Source organism: Heterodontus francisci, chromosome 11, assembly GCF_036365525.1.
Source record: "Heterodontus francisci isolate sHetFra1 chromosome 11, sHetFra1.hap1, whole genome shotgun sequence".
Lineage (NCBI taxonomy): Eukaryota > Metazoa > Chordata > Chondrichthyes > Heterodontiformes > Heterodontidae > Heterodontus > Heterodontus francisci.
The window spans coordinates 46,304,522-46,320,368 of NC_090381.1; the positions used below are offsets into that span (position 1 = coordinate 46,304,522).

At 42.8% G+C, this 15,847-nt stretch overlaps 1 protein-coding gene across 2 annotated transcripts in view; it reads left to right on the forward strand.

The window, feature by feature from the left end:
* The window catches only part of nmnat3 (nicotinamide nucleotide adenylyltransferase 3), an 85,970-nt gene extending 81,260 nt beyond the window's left edge, over nt 1–4,710 (forward strand). For both annotated transcript variants that reach the window (XM_068042101.1, XM_068042100.1), the window contains exon 5: nt 4,149–4,710. In XM_068042101.1, coding sequence (XP_067898202.1) covers nt 4,149–4,558 — 410 coding nt within the window. In that variant the 3' untranslated portion in view covers nt 4,559–4,710. The remainder of the gene's footprint in view (nt 1–4,148) is intronic.
* Nucleotides 4,711–15,847: the final 11,137 nt, after the last annotated feature.

The window sequence follows — 15,847 nt, forward strand, 5'->3', positions numbered from 1 at the left end:
CCTGCCAGCTGCCAGCCAATCACAGGGCCGGCAGCTTAGCAGTATCGGCAGTGCCACAGAGAGCAGTGGCCACTGGTACTGCAGAGGCCTTCGACCCATGCCCAACGTTGAAACCCCGGACCTCAGGTAAGTGAGGCGGGCTCGCCGGGGCCAGTCCAGAGGTACCCGGTGATGGGTGGGTGGGGCGGGGGAGTGGGGGGGTGGTGGGAAGGTGGGTGTAATGTCCAGGGGGCTGGGGAGCCATTAAGTTGTTTGTTTTACTGGTGGTGGATCCTCCATGGGCCACAGATTGCCCACGAAGGAGGGAACCCCCCCAAGCCCACAGGGAGGATCCTTCATTTTAAAGGTGCCCACCTTGTGTGGCTGAGGCATCCCCTGCTGCTGGTTAGAGCCCAGCAGCTGTGGGAAGATGCCCTTAAGTGGCCATTAATAGGCCACTTAAGGGCCTCAATTGGCCTCTGGGCAGGAAGACTGTCATCAGCCGATCCCGTCCCCGGCCCCCTCGGCCCTCCACCCCTGCCACCTATTGCAATTCTATGGGCCCCCCCCCCCCCCCCCACTTCTTAAAATCTAGCTTGTAGTAATTTGAATCACCACATTAGGTGGCGGAGGGCTGAGGTGACCGTGCTGGTGGGTGGTAAGGAAGTATTGGATCAGAGTTGTCCAACATACAGCCCGTGGACCAGATTCTGGCCCACCAAAGGTTTCGATCCAGCCCACCAATGCTGTGTGACTGACAGACTGCCTGTGGCTTGGCTTTGATTGACAGCAGGATCTCTGGGACTGGCCAATTGCTATTGGAGGAGGGGTGTAGCTTGGCTTTAATTGACGGCTCTCCTATTAAAGTGTATGTCAGGTGGCGGGGGTAGGTGGGACCTGCGTCTGACATGTTCTGTGATTGGTCACTGTCTGTGATGGACAGCAAGCTGCCAGGGTGGGGTGAGCGCTAATTGGTGGTTCGCAGTGCAGGCGCACTGGGAACGGCCACCCCTGCTGTTTTTCGGCGGTTCATGGAGTGAGCAAGTGAATGGGAATGGCTGCTGCGGGGGAGAGGGAGAGAAAAGAGAGGGGAGAGCAGCAAGTGGGTCAGCACGGAGCGGGTCGGTGCTGATGGAGCACACAGAGAGTCAGGCAGCCCTTTAAACCAGCACCAGTCTGGGGAGCAGAGGGAGAGAGAGAGTGGGGAGAGAGAGAGACACAGAGGGAAGAGAAGTGGGGAGGGTGGGTCACAGAGGGGGAAAGAGAAAGACAGAGGGGAGAGACATGGACTCAGAGAGGGGAGGGAGAGAGAGGGAAGAAAGAGATCAAGGTCACTCCTGACAGATGGACATCAATCCAAATACTCCGCATCGCTACATCAAGTGTGTGGGCAGACATTGACTACTTGTGTAAGCCAAGACAATGCCAGGTATCTCATGAAAGTGTTCAACATTGTGACGAGAAAGTAAGTTAATAAATTAGTCTCATTTAAAGCTTGTTCTCAAAAATGCACTTTTTTGTTGTTTTGATTAATTCTAAGAAAAATTTACAAAGCTTTTATCTTTTGAAAATTTGCTCACCGGACACATATGTAGAACAAAATTTGTAATGTGGCCCCTCACATGAAAAGGTAGGACACCCCTGTATTAGATCATGATGCTCCAGCTATCATGGTGTGGGCAAGCTTGATGGACCAGCTGGTCTTTTCCTGTAGTTCATAGGTATGTTCATAGGTATTTATAAAACTGATAGACAGCACAAAACAATCAGTTTTAAGTTAACTGTTGATTGATTTTGTTCATCCAAGTACTTACTAAGAATATTTTAAGATTTGACTAGTAAATTGGTAGCGGGAAAACTGGCCAAGCCTGTCTTTGTTTACCGGTATTAAACAGACTGTGGTAGTAGAGTAGAGTTTGACTGGCAGATGTCCAGTGATGAGTTACTTATGATCCTGTTGGTAAAATAGAATGAATGTAAACATAATTTTAATACCTTAAAGGAAAAACTGAAAAATCAGGAATAATGTTAAAAAGCAAAACAAATGCCCTTGAAAAGGGACAGTACAAATTGGAACAGCATCAGTGGAACTTGCGAAGCTAACAAAAGGAAGGTTAAAATAAAACCAGCCAGAAAAAAGGATACAGAGAATAGAAAAGCATACGGGGGGGAAAAAATCACACAAACCAAATCCGAATGATGAAAATAGCAAGAAAAGAAGGATAAGACAAACTGAAAATAAAAAGAGAGTAGAAAGGAAAGAACATTATATGGAAGCGGACAATTGAATGAACCATACCAGGAAGGTGAAGTAATGAATTCAGAGAAAATAATGAAACTGTCGGGCCTCAGAGAGCTGTCCATAATAATAATATCGCCCGGCTTTAATGGAGGAATGAATCAAGGACACTCATTGTGCAGGGACCAATAACTGTCTTAGTGCCATGTGCCAAAATCTTTAATCTGTAACCCTATGGGAGATGAGCTTGAGGTCACCAGTGTGTTACACATTTCAAGAATAAAGTATTCATTTGGTTGGGACTTGTGTATATTTATAAATCATAAAGGTTAAAAGGTTTCCACTAAGATTTCTGCAAGTATCCAGAAGTGAAATTAGGAAATGCTTCTACACACAAAGGGTAATAGAAGTTTGGAACTCTCTTCCACAAACAGCAGCTAATGCTGGATCGATAGTTAATTTTAAATCTGAGATTGATAGATTTCTCTTAACCAAAGGTATTAAGGGTTACGGGGCAAAGCTGGGTATATGGAGTTAAGTCACTGATCAGCTTGAAGTCACAGAATGGCAAAACGGCACGAGAGGCTAAATGGCCTACTCCTGTTCCTATCTTTTCATACATTTTGCGTTATCATGTGGTGACGAGTGATAGGTTTCACTTACATGAGATTCTCCAACAATTGGCTGTGAATAGTGTGGTGATCTAGCCCACAATTCTGTGTTTCTACCTATTTAATCCCCTATCCTCCTGAAGATGCTGTTCTGTTTCCTTGCCCCAAGATGCCTCATCCAAATGGCCATTCTTTATGTCTAAGCCCAGACAGTGAGTGTCAGCAGATCTATTAGCCATACTTGCCATCACAACCAAGGCTAATACTGATCACATACAAATACCACATATGCCCTTTCCAGCAAAGGTCAACGGAGAACAATCAGAAGTAGGAGCCCCAACATGTTTTCCCTTCCATAACCCAGGGTTACTGAGGCAATTAAACCCTTACTGCTTCTCCAGCTGAATGGGAATCAATCCTGGACCCTTTTGACCTGTATAGCTCAGTTATACACTGGCTTGTATTTTCTTTTATTGCAGAATCTCTGAGATAGGAGTTCCATATTCCCTGAGGATGTGCCCTTAACCCCAGCTGATTTTCCAAGATCAGGAAAATTTCTGGGGGATGGGGACCAAGAGAGGAGAGGAAAAGGTAGAATCGGCTGGAATAGGATGAGGAGGCTGCTGCGGTTTAGTGTGGCCAGCGGCCTCTGTGCTGCCTGATTAACTTTTATTTAAGAAAATGGAAAATTAAAAAAGGCACCTAAATGAATGCAATCAATGGGGCTACAAAGGTTTCTTGGCTGTTAAAACTTAATGTCCCCTATGTTACCAATAGCAATGCAGGGTGCCACGAATGATCAAACATCCCTTGCACCCAATTTTGCTATGGCACAAATAATGGAAAATAAATTGGATGACCTATTTGCATTATTTGTAATATGTCTGCCCAAGTTTGGGTAGATGGATTGTATTTTCCCCCACATTTCCAATGGGAAACCCCAGAATTGGCAGGAGTCAGCAGGTAGGCTGCGGAGCGACTCTCACTAGTTTGAGTTCCACAGGAGCTGACGTAGTCCACGCAGAAAATTCAGCCCAATTCTTCATCATTTGAACTATTAGGGAGCAAAATAATGTCTTTCATATGGAGAGCAGTGCGACATATCAGCTCCCAGGCATGGTGATGATATTAAATGCATATGTTAGCCACTGTTTTAGTTTGTTTCACAGCAGTGTGTTGCATGTTGTGTTATAATTGAATCTGTTGAAGCACATTCAGCCTATCAGTCTTAAACAGATTGCCTTCCAGGTAAACATATTTTTATCACAAATATTTGACTCATTCATTGACGTGTGAATTTTGTGTTTATCTCCCTGCAGTTGTACCAAGGCTAAAATTACTTTGCGGAGCGGATGTTTTGAAAACGTTTGACATTCCCAATCTCTGGAAGGACAAACACATTGAGGAAATAGTTCAGAAATTTGGTCTGGTTTGTATTAGCCGTGGGGATGTAGATCCACAGAGATTTATTTACGAATCTGATATCCTCTTTAAACATAGGCACAACATCCATGTGGTGAGGGAATGGGTACCAAATGATATAAGTGCCACTCACATACGCCGTGCTTTGCGCAGAGGACACAGTGTGAAATACCTGCTCCCAGAAAGTGTCATTGACTACATTCAGCAGCACAATATATATACTGCAGAAAGTGAGCAGCAGACTATTAATGAGATCCTGCAGCCATTAAATTCCCAGAGCAACATGATAAATATGCTAAATGATTAAAGTGTAATTGATAATTTAGTTTGTCAGAGTCAACAATGTTTTGTAATTCATAACAATAAAAAGCTGTTTGAAAATGTCATAATAGTGAAGAAGGAGTGAGTTGATATTTTAACTGTATTTCTCTATTATTACCTGAAAAATTTATTAAAACTCATTGGGTACAATTAGTGGATCATTTTTCAATTCTGAATTCAGGTCACGAAAGGGAAACAATGGAAACAGAGAAAGTGCAAGTATAACCAGGGCAATGCTTGTCTAAATGGTAAGCTCATTCAGCCTATTGGGTGAGTGAGATGATGCGAGAAAAAGGAAGGAATGGAGGAAACTATAACGTAACTTGCGATAAGGATTTATGATGATGATTAGATTCAGAATTCAGTTGTTTTCCTCCAGTTACTCCAAAATTTGCGCTAAACTTCCCATCTGTATACAACAGTAAATGTTGCATGCGTGGGGAATTTCCAACTGCAAAGTGACTTTCCTGAGGTTGTATAGAAAGGTAATAGAGAAATTCTGAACAGTTTAAAAGTGTGATTTATTATCCACAACAACAACATCACTATCCATTATCTAGTTCCTAAGGTTACAGTGCACTGAAAATAATGAGACTTTTGCCAATTCTTACCTAAAAACAGCAACTTTAAAAAAAAAATTATTCATTCATGGGATGTGAGCGTCGCTGGCTAGGCCAGCATTTATTGCCCATCCCTAATTGCCCTTGAGAAGGTGGTGGTGAGCTGCATTCTTGAACCGCTGCAGTCCATGTGGGGTAGGTACACCCACAGTGCTGGTAGGAAGGGAGTTCAGGATTTTGACCCAGCGACATTGAAGGAATGGAGATATAGTTCCAAGTCAGGATGATGTGTGACATGGAGGGGAACTTGCAGGTGGTGGTGTTCCCATGCATTTGCTGCCCTTGTCCTTCTAGTTGGTAGAGGTTACGGGTTTGGAAGGTGCTGTCTAAGGAGCCTTAGTGCATTGCTGCAGTGCATCTTGTAGATGGCACACACTGCTGCCACTGTGCGTCGGTGGTGGAGGGAGTGAATATTTGTGGATGGGGTGCCAATCAAACGGGCTGCTTTGTCCTGGATGGTGTCGAGCTTCTTGAGTGTTGTAGCTGCACCCATCCAGGCAAGTGGAGAGTATTCCATCGCACTCCTGACTTGTGCCTTGTAGATGGTGGACAGGCTTTGGGGAGTCAGGAGGTGAGTTGCTCGCCACAGGATTCCTAGCCTCTGACCTGCTCTTGTAGCCACGGTATTTATATGGCTATTCCAGTTCAGTTTCTGTCAATGGTAACCCCTAGGATGTTGATAGTGGGGGATTCAGCGATCATAATGCCATTGAATGTCAGGGGAATATGGTTAGACTCTCTCGTGTTGGAGATCGTCATTGCCTGGCACTTGTGTGGCATGAATGTTACTTGCCACTTATCAGCCCAAGCCTGGATATTGTCCAGGTCTTGCTGCATTTCTACACGGACTGCTTTAGTATCTGAGGAGTCGCGAATGATGCTGAACATTGTGCAATCATCAGTGAACATCCCCACTTCTGACCTTATGATTGAAAAAAGCAGTTGAAGATGGTTGGACCTAGGACACTAACCTGAAGAACTCCTGCAGTGATGTCCTGGAGCTCAGATGATTGACCTCCAACAACTACAGCCATCTTCCTTTGCGCTAGGTATGACTCCAACCAGTGGAGAGTTTTCCCCCAATTCCCATTGACTTCAGTTTTGCTAGGGCTCCTTGATGCCATACTTGGTCAAATACTGCCTTGATGTCAAGGGCAGTCACTCTCACCTCACCTCTGGTGTTCAGCTCTTTTGCCCATGTTTGAACCAAGGCTGTAGAGGTCAAGCTGAGTGGCCCTGGCAGAACCCAAACTGAGCATGTCACTGCTAAGCAAGTGCCACTTGATAGCACTGTCGATGATACCTTCCATCACTTTACTGATTGAGAGTAGACTGATGGGGCGGTAATTGGCTGAGTTGGACTTGTCCTGCTTTTTGTCTACAGGACATACCTGGGCAGTTTTCAAAATTGTCGGGTAGATGCCAGTATTGTAGCTGTACTGGAACAGCTTGGCTAGGGGCACGGCAAGTTCTGGAGCACAGGACTTCAGTACTTTTGCTGGAATCTTGTCAGGACCCATAGCCGTTGCAGTATCCAGTGCCTTCAGTCATTTCTTGATACCATGCGAGTGAATCGAATTGACTGAAGTCTAGCATCTGTGATGCTGGGGACTTCAGGAGGAGGCCGAGATGGATCATCCACTCGACATTTCTGGCTGAAGATTGTTGCAAATGCTTCAGCCTTATCTGCCGCACAGATGTGCTGGGCTCCCCCATCATTGAGGATGGGGCTATTTGTGGAGCCACCTCCTCCAGTTAGTTGTTTAATTGTCCACCACCATTCACAGCTGGATATGTTAGGACTGTAGAGCTTAGATCTTAACCGTGGTTATGGGATTGCTTAGCTCTGTCTATCGCATGCCGCTTATGCAGTTTGGCACGCAAGTAGTCCTGTGTTGTAGCTTCACAAGGTTGACATCTCATTTTGAGGTATGCCTGGTGCTGCTCCTGGCATGCCCTCCTGCACTCTTCATTGAACCAAGGTTGGTCTCCTGGCTTGATGGTCATTGTAGAGTGGGGAATATGCTGGGCTGTGAGGTTACAGATTGTGGTTGAGTACAATTCTGCTGATGGCCCACAGCACCTCATGGTTGCCCAATTTTGCATTACTAGATCTGTTCGAAATCTATCCCATTTAGCACAGTGGTAGTGCCACACAACACAATAGAGGGTATCCTCAGTGTAAAGGTTGGACTTCGTCTCCACAAGGATTGTGGGGTGGTCACTCCTACCAATATTGTCATAGACAGATGCATCTGCGGCAGGCAGATTGGTGTGGACGAGGTCAAGTACGTTTTTCCCTCACCACCTGCCGCATACCAAGTCAAGCAACTAAGTCCTTTAGGACTTGGCCAGCTCATCAGTAGTGGTGCTACTGAGCCATGCTTGGTGATGGACATTGAAGTCCCCCACCCAGAGTACATTCTGTGCCCTTGACACCCTCAGTGCTTCCTAACATGGAGGAGTACTGATTCATCTGCTGAGGGGCAGTAGTAGGTGGTAATCAGCAGGAGGTTTCCTTGCCCATGTTTGACATGATGCCATGAGACTTCATGGGGTTCGGAGTCGATGTTGAGGACTCCCAGGGCAACTTCCTCCTGACTGTATACCACTTTGCCGCCACCTCTGTTGGGTCTGTCCTGCTGGTGGGACAGGACATACCCTGGGATGGTGATGGCCCAGTGGCTGGGGCATTGACTGTAAGCTATGATTCCGTGAGTATGACTATGTCAGGCTGTTGCTTGACTAGTCTCTGGGACAGCTCTCCCAACTTTGGCACAAGCCCCCAAATGTTAGTAAGGAGGGTCAACAGGGATAAGTTTGCCATTGTCGTTTCCGGTGCCTAGTCGATGCCGGGTTGTGCTTCCCGTTTCATTGACTTCGTAGTAGTTATATACGACTGAGTGGCTTGCTAGGTCATTTAAGAGTCAACCGCGTTGCTGGTGGGTCTGGAGTCACATGTAGGCCAGACGAGGTAAGGACAGCAGATTTCCTACCCTAAAGGACATTAGCAAACTGATGGGTTCTTCCAACAATCAACAATGATTTCATGGCCATCATTAGGCTAGCTTTTAATTCCAAATTTATTAGATGAATTCAAATTCCACCTTTTGCTGTGGTGGGATTCGAACCGTTGTCCCCAGAGAAATAGCCTGTATTTCTGGATTATTAGTCCAGTCACAATACCACTGTGCCACCACCTCCCCAAGTCTTAACTTGCATAAACAATATAGCATTTATCTAAATGTTTTCAGTTTTTACACAGATAGAACTGGTGACAAATGATGGATTGTTGTACAAACACTTGCCAATTAGCTCTTCATCTGTAGTTCAGTGAAATCCTTATCTGGTTATACCATTTCATATTGGCAAACTTTATCAGGATCAATTGGACTTTTATTTCAAATACATAATTTATTTCAAATATTCAAATCCTTTGTCTGATTTGTATTGATTTACAAAGTTGACAAAAATCAGAGCAGCCTCTTTGTACATCATGTATGATGGCAAAATACTATTATTATCATTTAACTGGAAGCCTATTTATACCCCAAAGTGATTTTTCAATGCAGTTTTATTGTGAGCTACATTCCTATCAGTATGAGTGGTGTAATACAATCGGGGTTTTTTTTGTTTTAGCTGGTTTTATTATAGAAAACCTAAGTGTAATTTCATGGAAAAACTAAAATTCAATTTGTTTGCTCTCAGAAATAAGTCAGATGAGATCTATTGGCTGAATTGTTGTTGAAGGGCAGAACGAGGACTTTGAAAGAAAGTGGCCTAATTCCTAAAGCTGAGTTGCCTGGTGGCACTCTAATATGAAGCTCACTTCATTTCTAAAGAAGGGATGCATACTTGGTGGAGCTCAGTCCAAATTTAGATCCCCAGCATTTTTTATTCATTATTCTGTTCTCCAAAGCTTTCAATATAATTGAATACAAGCAAATCTTTCAGCAGACTTAATTTCACACCTTGGGAATGAAAATCGGGAAAGACATATATCAGACAGCAGATGCAATTTCGCCCCCTTTACCCAAATCAAAAATTTATTCCCTTATATTTATGGCCCCAAATTTACTTGGGGATCAGGCTGAATTAGGAGTGTTCTTGGATCAGGCAGGGGCCAATGAGATCAGAAATTGGGGTGGGATCTGTTATATTGGGTCTGCCATGCATTTGGTCTGTGCCAGACATTTCCTCAGCGTGACAGTGTGGGCGCTTCAGGCTTCCATTTGCTGTCTAGATGTCAAAAAAAGAGACAGGACTGGCAAATGATGTCACTCTCATTCCGTCAATATACTGTACATATACATGAAGTGGGCATACAGTGCTATAACCTGGTGGAAGTGGATCCCACCATGGCAGGAAAGGCCAGTTTCCCACTGCAAAGAAAGCAGTTTTCCTGGAGATGGTCCCACCTTTGCCGCAATCATTAATCATTGGCTGAACCCGCTCCCCACCACGCTTTACATTGACATATTCACTGCTTTCAAAGGTTTATGAGGGGCAGGAAATCAGCTTTGACATAATTATACCCCTGCACCTATGCCGATCAGAGTTGTCATTAAATCACTGAAATTGTACCAGAAATTCTGGAACCAGACCCAGTGTGACCTTTTATTCAGGATTGGACCCTATTGACACCTTTGAAGGTTCTCATACAGTGTACAGGCAATCTGGATTCTGGAACCGAGTTTGCCATCACCACATCACTGCGTTTATGTCTATGGCAATACTTCAAATAACTTAGCTTTGAATCCCATTCCCAAAGAGGAAGAAGACAGGAAGTAACAACAGGAATCAGAACTGTTGACTCCGAAAGTCGCCAGTTTGAAATTTCCTTCGTGGTAATTATGTACACCAGATTTTTCTGTGGAATTGTTTTGGTTTGATATCAAATGGTGTGAAGTTGTAATGATCTTTATTATTGTAGTTGGCTTCAGTATTGACAGTTTATTCCTCTGGTTCTCTAACTTCTAGAAACCTTCTCAAAATGACTTCAATTCTGAGTCACCTACTGTTCTGATATCTCTTTAAATAGTGGGCGTAGCTGTGTGTTAGAAAGAGTATCAATGGTTTATTAAGCGTACGAAATTACAAGTTAATTTACAGTAGTTTCAGGAGCTGCACAGATCTGCTGCTTTAGCAGACCACACACTGGAGAGAGAAAACAAATCACTTGATTCATCACCTGCAGAATCATATGATCATTCTCATGGCGATGACTCAGATGCCACACACACATATAGCAAATGTGCACCCCATGTCACATCTTTCCCTTCAAAAAAGAGATATGCCATCTACCTATTTCAGAGTTTTAAAAAAGTGCATAGAGGCACTTTGAAATGTAAGTGAAACAAAATACACAATCACAAGTCGGCACTACAAAAACAAATAGTCCTTCAATCGAGACATGATGGTGCTGTATTCCAGATCTGTGATCAGTGATTGGTATCAAACTACCAGGTGTTTCGGATTTTGTAGTTGTTTCTTGTTTTGGGACTGTGGACAGTTTGGTGGTCTGCTGGGGACCTGAGTTTCAGAAAAGTTCTCAATCTCAGAACACAAGAAATAGGAGCAGGAGTAGGCCATTTTGCCCTTTGAGCCTTCTCTGCCATTCAATAAGATCATGTCATAAAGAAGCTTCAATTAAAGGTAGCTCATTAGCATGAATAGACCGGTTCTAGCAATATTACAAGTCTCCAACTTGCACATCGTAACTTCTGGAACCCACCACACTTGAGCATATGCCAGCACTCCAAGTACTCTGTCCCAGGAGTTCCATCAACATTATGTCACCAAGGTGTATTTCTTAAAGAGGTGTAATGTTTCCATTATAGTAATTCTGCTAACATTGCTTTATATTGTTGTGAAAGTGCTTCCAATTTTTAATATTTTTGCGGACTCGTTTTAGAATTGTGGAAATGGATTCATTTGAGACTGAAGAGATTCCACTGATGTTTTTTGAAAAAAAATAGGTCACTGGAAGGACTTTGGAACTTGGTTTAAAAACACACTTACTGGAAGTCACATGTCATCAGCTAAGTAAACAACAAGAGCCTTGGTGACTAGGGGGAGTTGTTTACAGAGAAATGGCATGTCAAGATTTATGGTGGTCAGGCGTTGATTTCGTTTTTAATATTTTTTTGAGTCAGTTGGGGTTTGCAGCCTGCTGAGAGAAGCACCCAACTCATCCTTTCTCCACCTCTCCGAGAAACCCTGAGAATCCAGTGTGTGATAGCTGAAACCCCTGATGCCGCATTTCTCCTGGAAAGCCTGCCAGATTAATCCTTGACGTCGCTTGAAGAGAACTGCTCCAAAAAGATCCCACTGACAGCTGTCTACATCTATTTGGGATGCCAGAAAAGGAACAACATATCATTCCATATTTTATCCTTTTCCTTCAAAAATTAACAAGAATTTGGCCAAAGTATTTTTTATTTTGTCTTTTTTTGTAAAGTGATCTCTGCAGAGAAAACCTCTTTAGTTTTTCTTTCTGGTGTGTGTGTGTTTGTGTGTTAGAAGGGAACTTTTATATTTCAATCTGTGTGTTAATACTTTACTGAATATGTCTTGTTTAATAATAAATTGATAATTTTGTTGTTTATTAAAAAACCTGGTTGGTGGATTTTAGTCTGAAATGATAATAGAGTATATAATTGGCCACATTGGTAACTGGGTAAACATTTAAATATATGTTGTGACCCGTGGAGAAGTGGAAGTAGAGGACAGTGCACTCCTCCCACCTCAGTCGTAACAGTACCAACAAGTGCATGAATGCCTTCTTCAGTCAGACATTGAGAGCTGTTGTACTATCGGAAGTTGTGTCATACACCTATGATCCATAAATCTCTGTGCAGGGCTTGCACCTACAGCTCCATTCATTGTGTTGCACCAATCTTATAGAGCCAGAAACTCTGATTAACTGGACACCTTGCATTTCGTGAAGAGTCTTTTGACAGTTTTGGTGGCATTCTCAGCTTTGTCATTAGACTATGGGTAGCAAGGTGATGACATCATGTCTTTAAATCCCCACATCTTGACAAAAACTGCAAATTCTGTGGATGCAAACTGGACTGCTATCCGCTATTAGGATGGCTATTATTGCAAATATTGCAAACATCTCCTGGAATTCTGTGAGAACACTGCACATAGTCAAAGGAGTGAGGCTGGCTATTTCGATACAGTTATTGTAACAGTCATGCACAACGAGCAGGGTACAGATGTAACTCAAAGGTCAACCCCAACCTTTGATGAAGGCCGATGCACATCTCGTGCTGTAGTAATGGTCCCTTACGTGAAGAGCTACGAAGAGTCAAACGGATGTAAAACCTTACAATATATTGTTTAAGTTCTGTTGGCATCCTGGTCCAAAGGAGGCTGTCACAAACTCTACGGATATAATCCTCTATGCTGATTTGTGTTGAATGTGCTTCTGACATTAATTTCTTACAATGCAGCTAGTACCACAAGTTGCTGTCCTTTAATATCAATTCCCCTTGGACTGTTAGTTCACCTTGAAAGTCAAAGTAGGAGTGGAGACATACAGGTACCTCTGACTTGATCCCATGTCAGCCTTGTCAAATAATAATATGCAATTGCTTCTGAACTGGGTCATCCGTTGCATTGGCGATTGCAGCCGTTGTGGGCATTTGACCTCAGATGTGCTACATTCTTTCATGCTAAGTCTTTCAGGATTGCAGTATCAGCTAAAGGCATGCTCAGGTCTGCAAAAAAAAAATGACCCAAGCCCGACGGAACCACATCTGACCCGAGCCTGACCCGGCCCGAGTCCTTCCATTTTTTTCCCCGCCTGACCCGACCCAACCATCAGTTAACTTACCTTCCACTTTTCATTTTGTTACAGATCTGCACAAGCTTAAAATAACTGTAACAAGACCACCTTTCTAGTGTAAAAATTAAATTAACATTGGAGCCACTTACCTGTGATAGAGCGTATCCAACCTGAGCCCGAATGCCGGACCTGGAAGTTCAACTGGACCCGACCCAAACCTGACACAGGTCGTCGGGTCCCGTCCGGTTCGGGTCGGGTAACAGGCCTTTTGTATCAACACAGAAGGAAGGAGAGTTCATTTTGAATGCTAGATCTAGAGAAGACTTGTGGGCTACAAGAAAGTATAGCATCTTTAGTTTATGTTCCAATAGGATATCTTGTTGTGCGGAAAGCAGTGTCAGCACTTCACAGAACCAGAGTTGAGCCACGTCAGACATAAATAATGGCAACTGACAACTCTACCGTATTATGTATGGATCTCTTAAAAAGCTTTTTCTTCCCATTTATTAAAGTTAACACAAGCAATACACATGAAGAAATCTATCTGGACAAGCTCCAATGTATTAGATCTAATAGAATCAAAAGATGTTTCTGACAAATGCAGACAGAATTTATTGATTGTCTCTTGTCAACACGGACTTTATTCAAGCAACACAGAAATGTATTTTCAAGATGTAGTCTTCCTAATTGCAATTGTTTTTCCTGTGTGAGGAATGGTGGATAGTCAACTGAACAATGTATGCAGTTTAGTTTACATACACTATGCTTCAAGTGGAATTAGAGTGATGGTCGTAGTTCACATACATGTAAGATTCTATTTTCATGAAAATGCTGGCAGTATGAACAGGGTTCTCGCCAAGGCTCCTTCGACAGCACCTTCCAAACCTGGGACCCCTACCACCTAGAAGGACAAGGGCAGCAGATGCATGGGAACACCACCACCTGCAAGTTTCCCTCCAAGCCACACACCATCCTGACTTGGAACTATATCGCTGTTCCAACACTGTCGCTGGGTCAAAATCCTGGAACTTCCTAATAGCACTGTGGGTGTACCTACCCCACATGGACTGCAGTGGTTCAAGAAGGTGGCTCACTACCACCTTCTCAAGGGCAATTAGAGATGGTCAATAAATACTGGCCTAACCAGTGTTGCTCACATACTGTGAAAATGTTTTTTAAGTGATACCACGGCTGCAATAGGACCTGATAGCACACATGCAGTATTACAGAAAAATAATCTGAACATAATACAATTTTCAAAAGCAGTTTGCACAAATTGCTGAATTACAGAATGACAACGTGTTCTCCTCCTTTGTTTTGCATATGCAGTGTAACTGTAAAATTGCCAATTTTCTCCATTGGTGACCAGAAATTATAGTTTTCTACTGACCCAATAAGATTACAGAGATGGAACAGATAACCAACGACAAGCTACAAGGGACAAACCTCTATGTTTTTTTTTAAACCTGAAGTACAGTCAACCAGGGCCATCAGATGTTCTCCCCACTAGATATTGTGATAAGTGTTTTGTTTCTTTTTAAACTAAGAGGTCTGTGTGCCTTTAAGACTGGAAAAAAAGGACTTGCTATGAACAGTGACTGACTGTTGACCTAGTATTTGAAGTGCAGGCTGTAAGCTCATAACCAAGCAGCAGGAAGATTTTACAACAGTCTTGTGACTTCTGTTGAAAAGCTAGTTTCACTTTTGGGTTGTTCAGTTACTGCTGAGACTGGCCAGGAATACAGCCCAGAAAATTCTTTCTCTTGAAAAATAATTCCTTATCAAGTAAAATTCTAATTTCTTCATGAAGTTCAAAGAACTTTGAAGGAGTTGCAAATCTAATGTATGGGGCTAAAACTATTGTTGCTGTTTATGTCTGAAGAGAGGAAAAGACCCAGGAAAAGAGGAGTTGCTACATTCTGTGGAGAAACACTGCTTTGTTGAGAGGAAGTCTGCATTGTTGAAGGTAGCAAAATTCCTATTGTCTCCAGGCTGTCAAAAATCTCTGCCTCTGATTTCTGTTTTGTCTTTTTGGAGAGATCCTGAAATCTCAAAAAAGTTTCTCCTGTAAGACTGCTACTTTAAAATCTCAGTTGACCTGTTGCCACAACCTGTCACTGAAAGATCTGTGTGATGCCCTGTGCAGACGAGTTGCCTTGAATGCCTATCTATCACAGACTGTTTATCAAACTCACCTGGACAGACTTTGAGTGGCATCTGACTATTTGACTCTGGGACACCTCACTGATTCTGAAATATCCTACCAGAAGTTACAACCCAGTTATTTTATTATCCCTAAGAAACATTTCTAAATCAATACATCCGTTTTCCCCAGTTAACCATTTTGGTTTTGAATGCATGCATTTGTGTATGAGGGTTAGGAAAAATAAGGAGTTGTAAAATCTTTTCATCCATATAGTTTACCTCATTATCATTTAAAACTTGGTTTATTAATGAATAGTTAATTTTGTTGTTGTTTAAAGAAACCTAGTTTGGTGTGCTTTATTCTGGGGATAAATAAACTGTTTAATTTGGCTAATTTCCAGCAACTGGGAAACTTTACTAATATGCTATGACCAGTGGAGTAGTAGGACTGAATTGACAGTGCATTACTCCTGCCTTGGTTGTAGCAATATTCAGTCACCAGGTAAGAATTTAAAAATGTATTTATATCTGTGATCAGAACTTAAGTGCGTGTGAAAATTAAAATTGTTGAGGCAAATTAAATGACAAAAATGTTGCAGTTTGAAACTGTCCCACTGTTTACCTTGGACATGCTGATTGCATATATTGTGTGAGCCTGGCTTGAAATAGCCATAGAAGCTGCAATCAGTGTTTGTAAGTTTGGGATAAACATTTT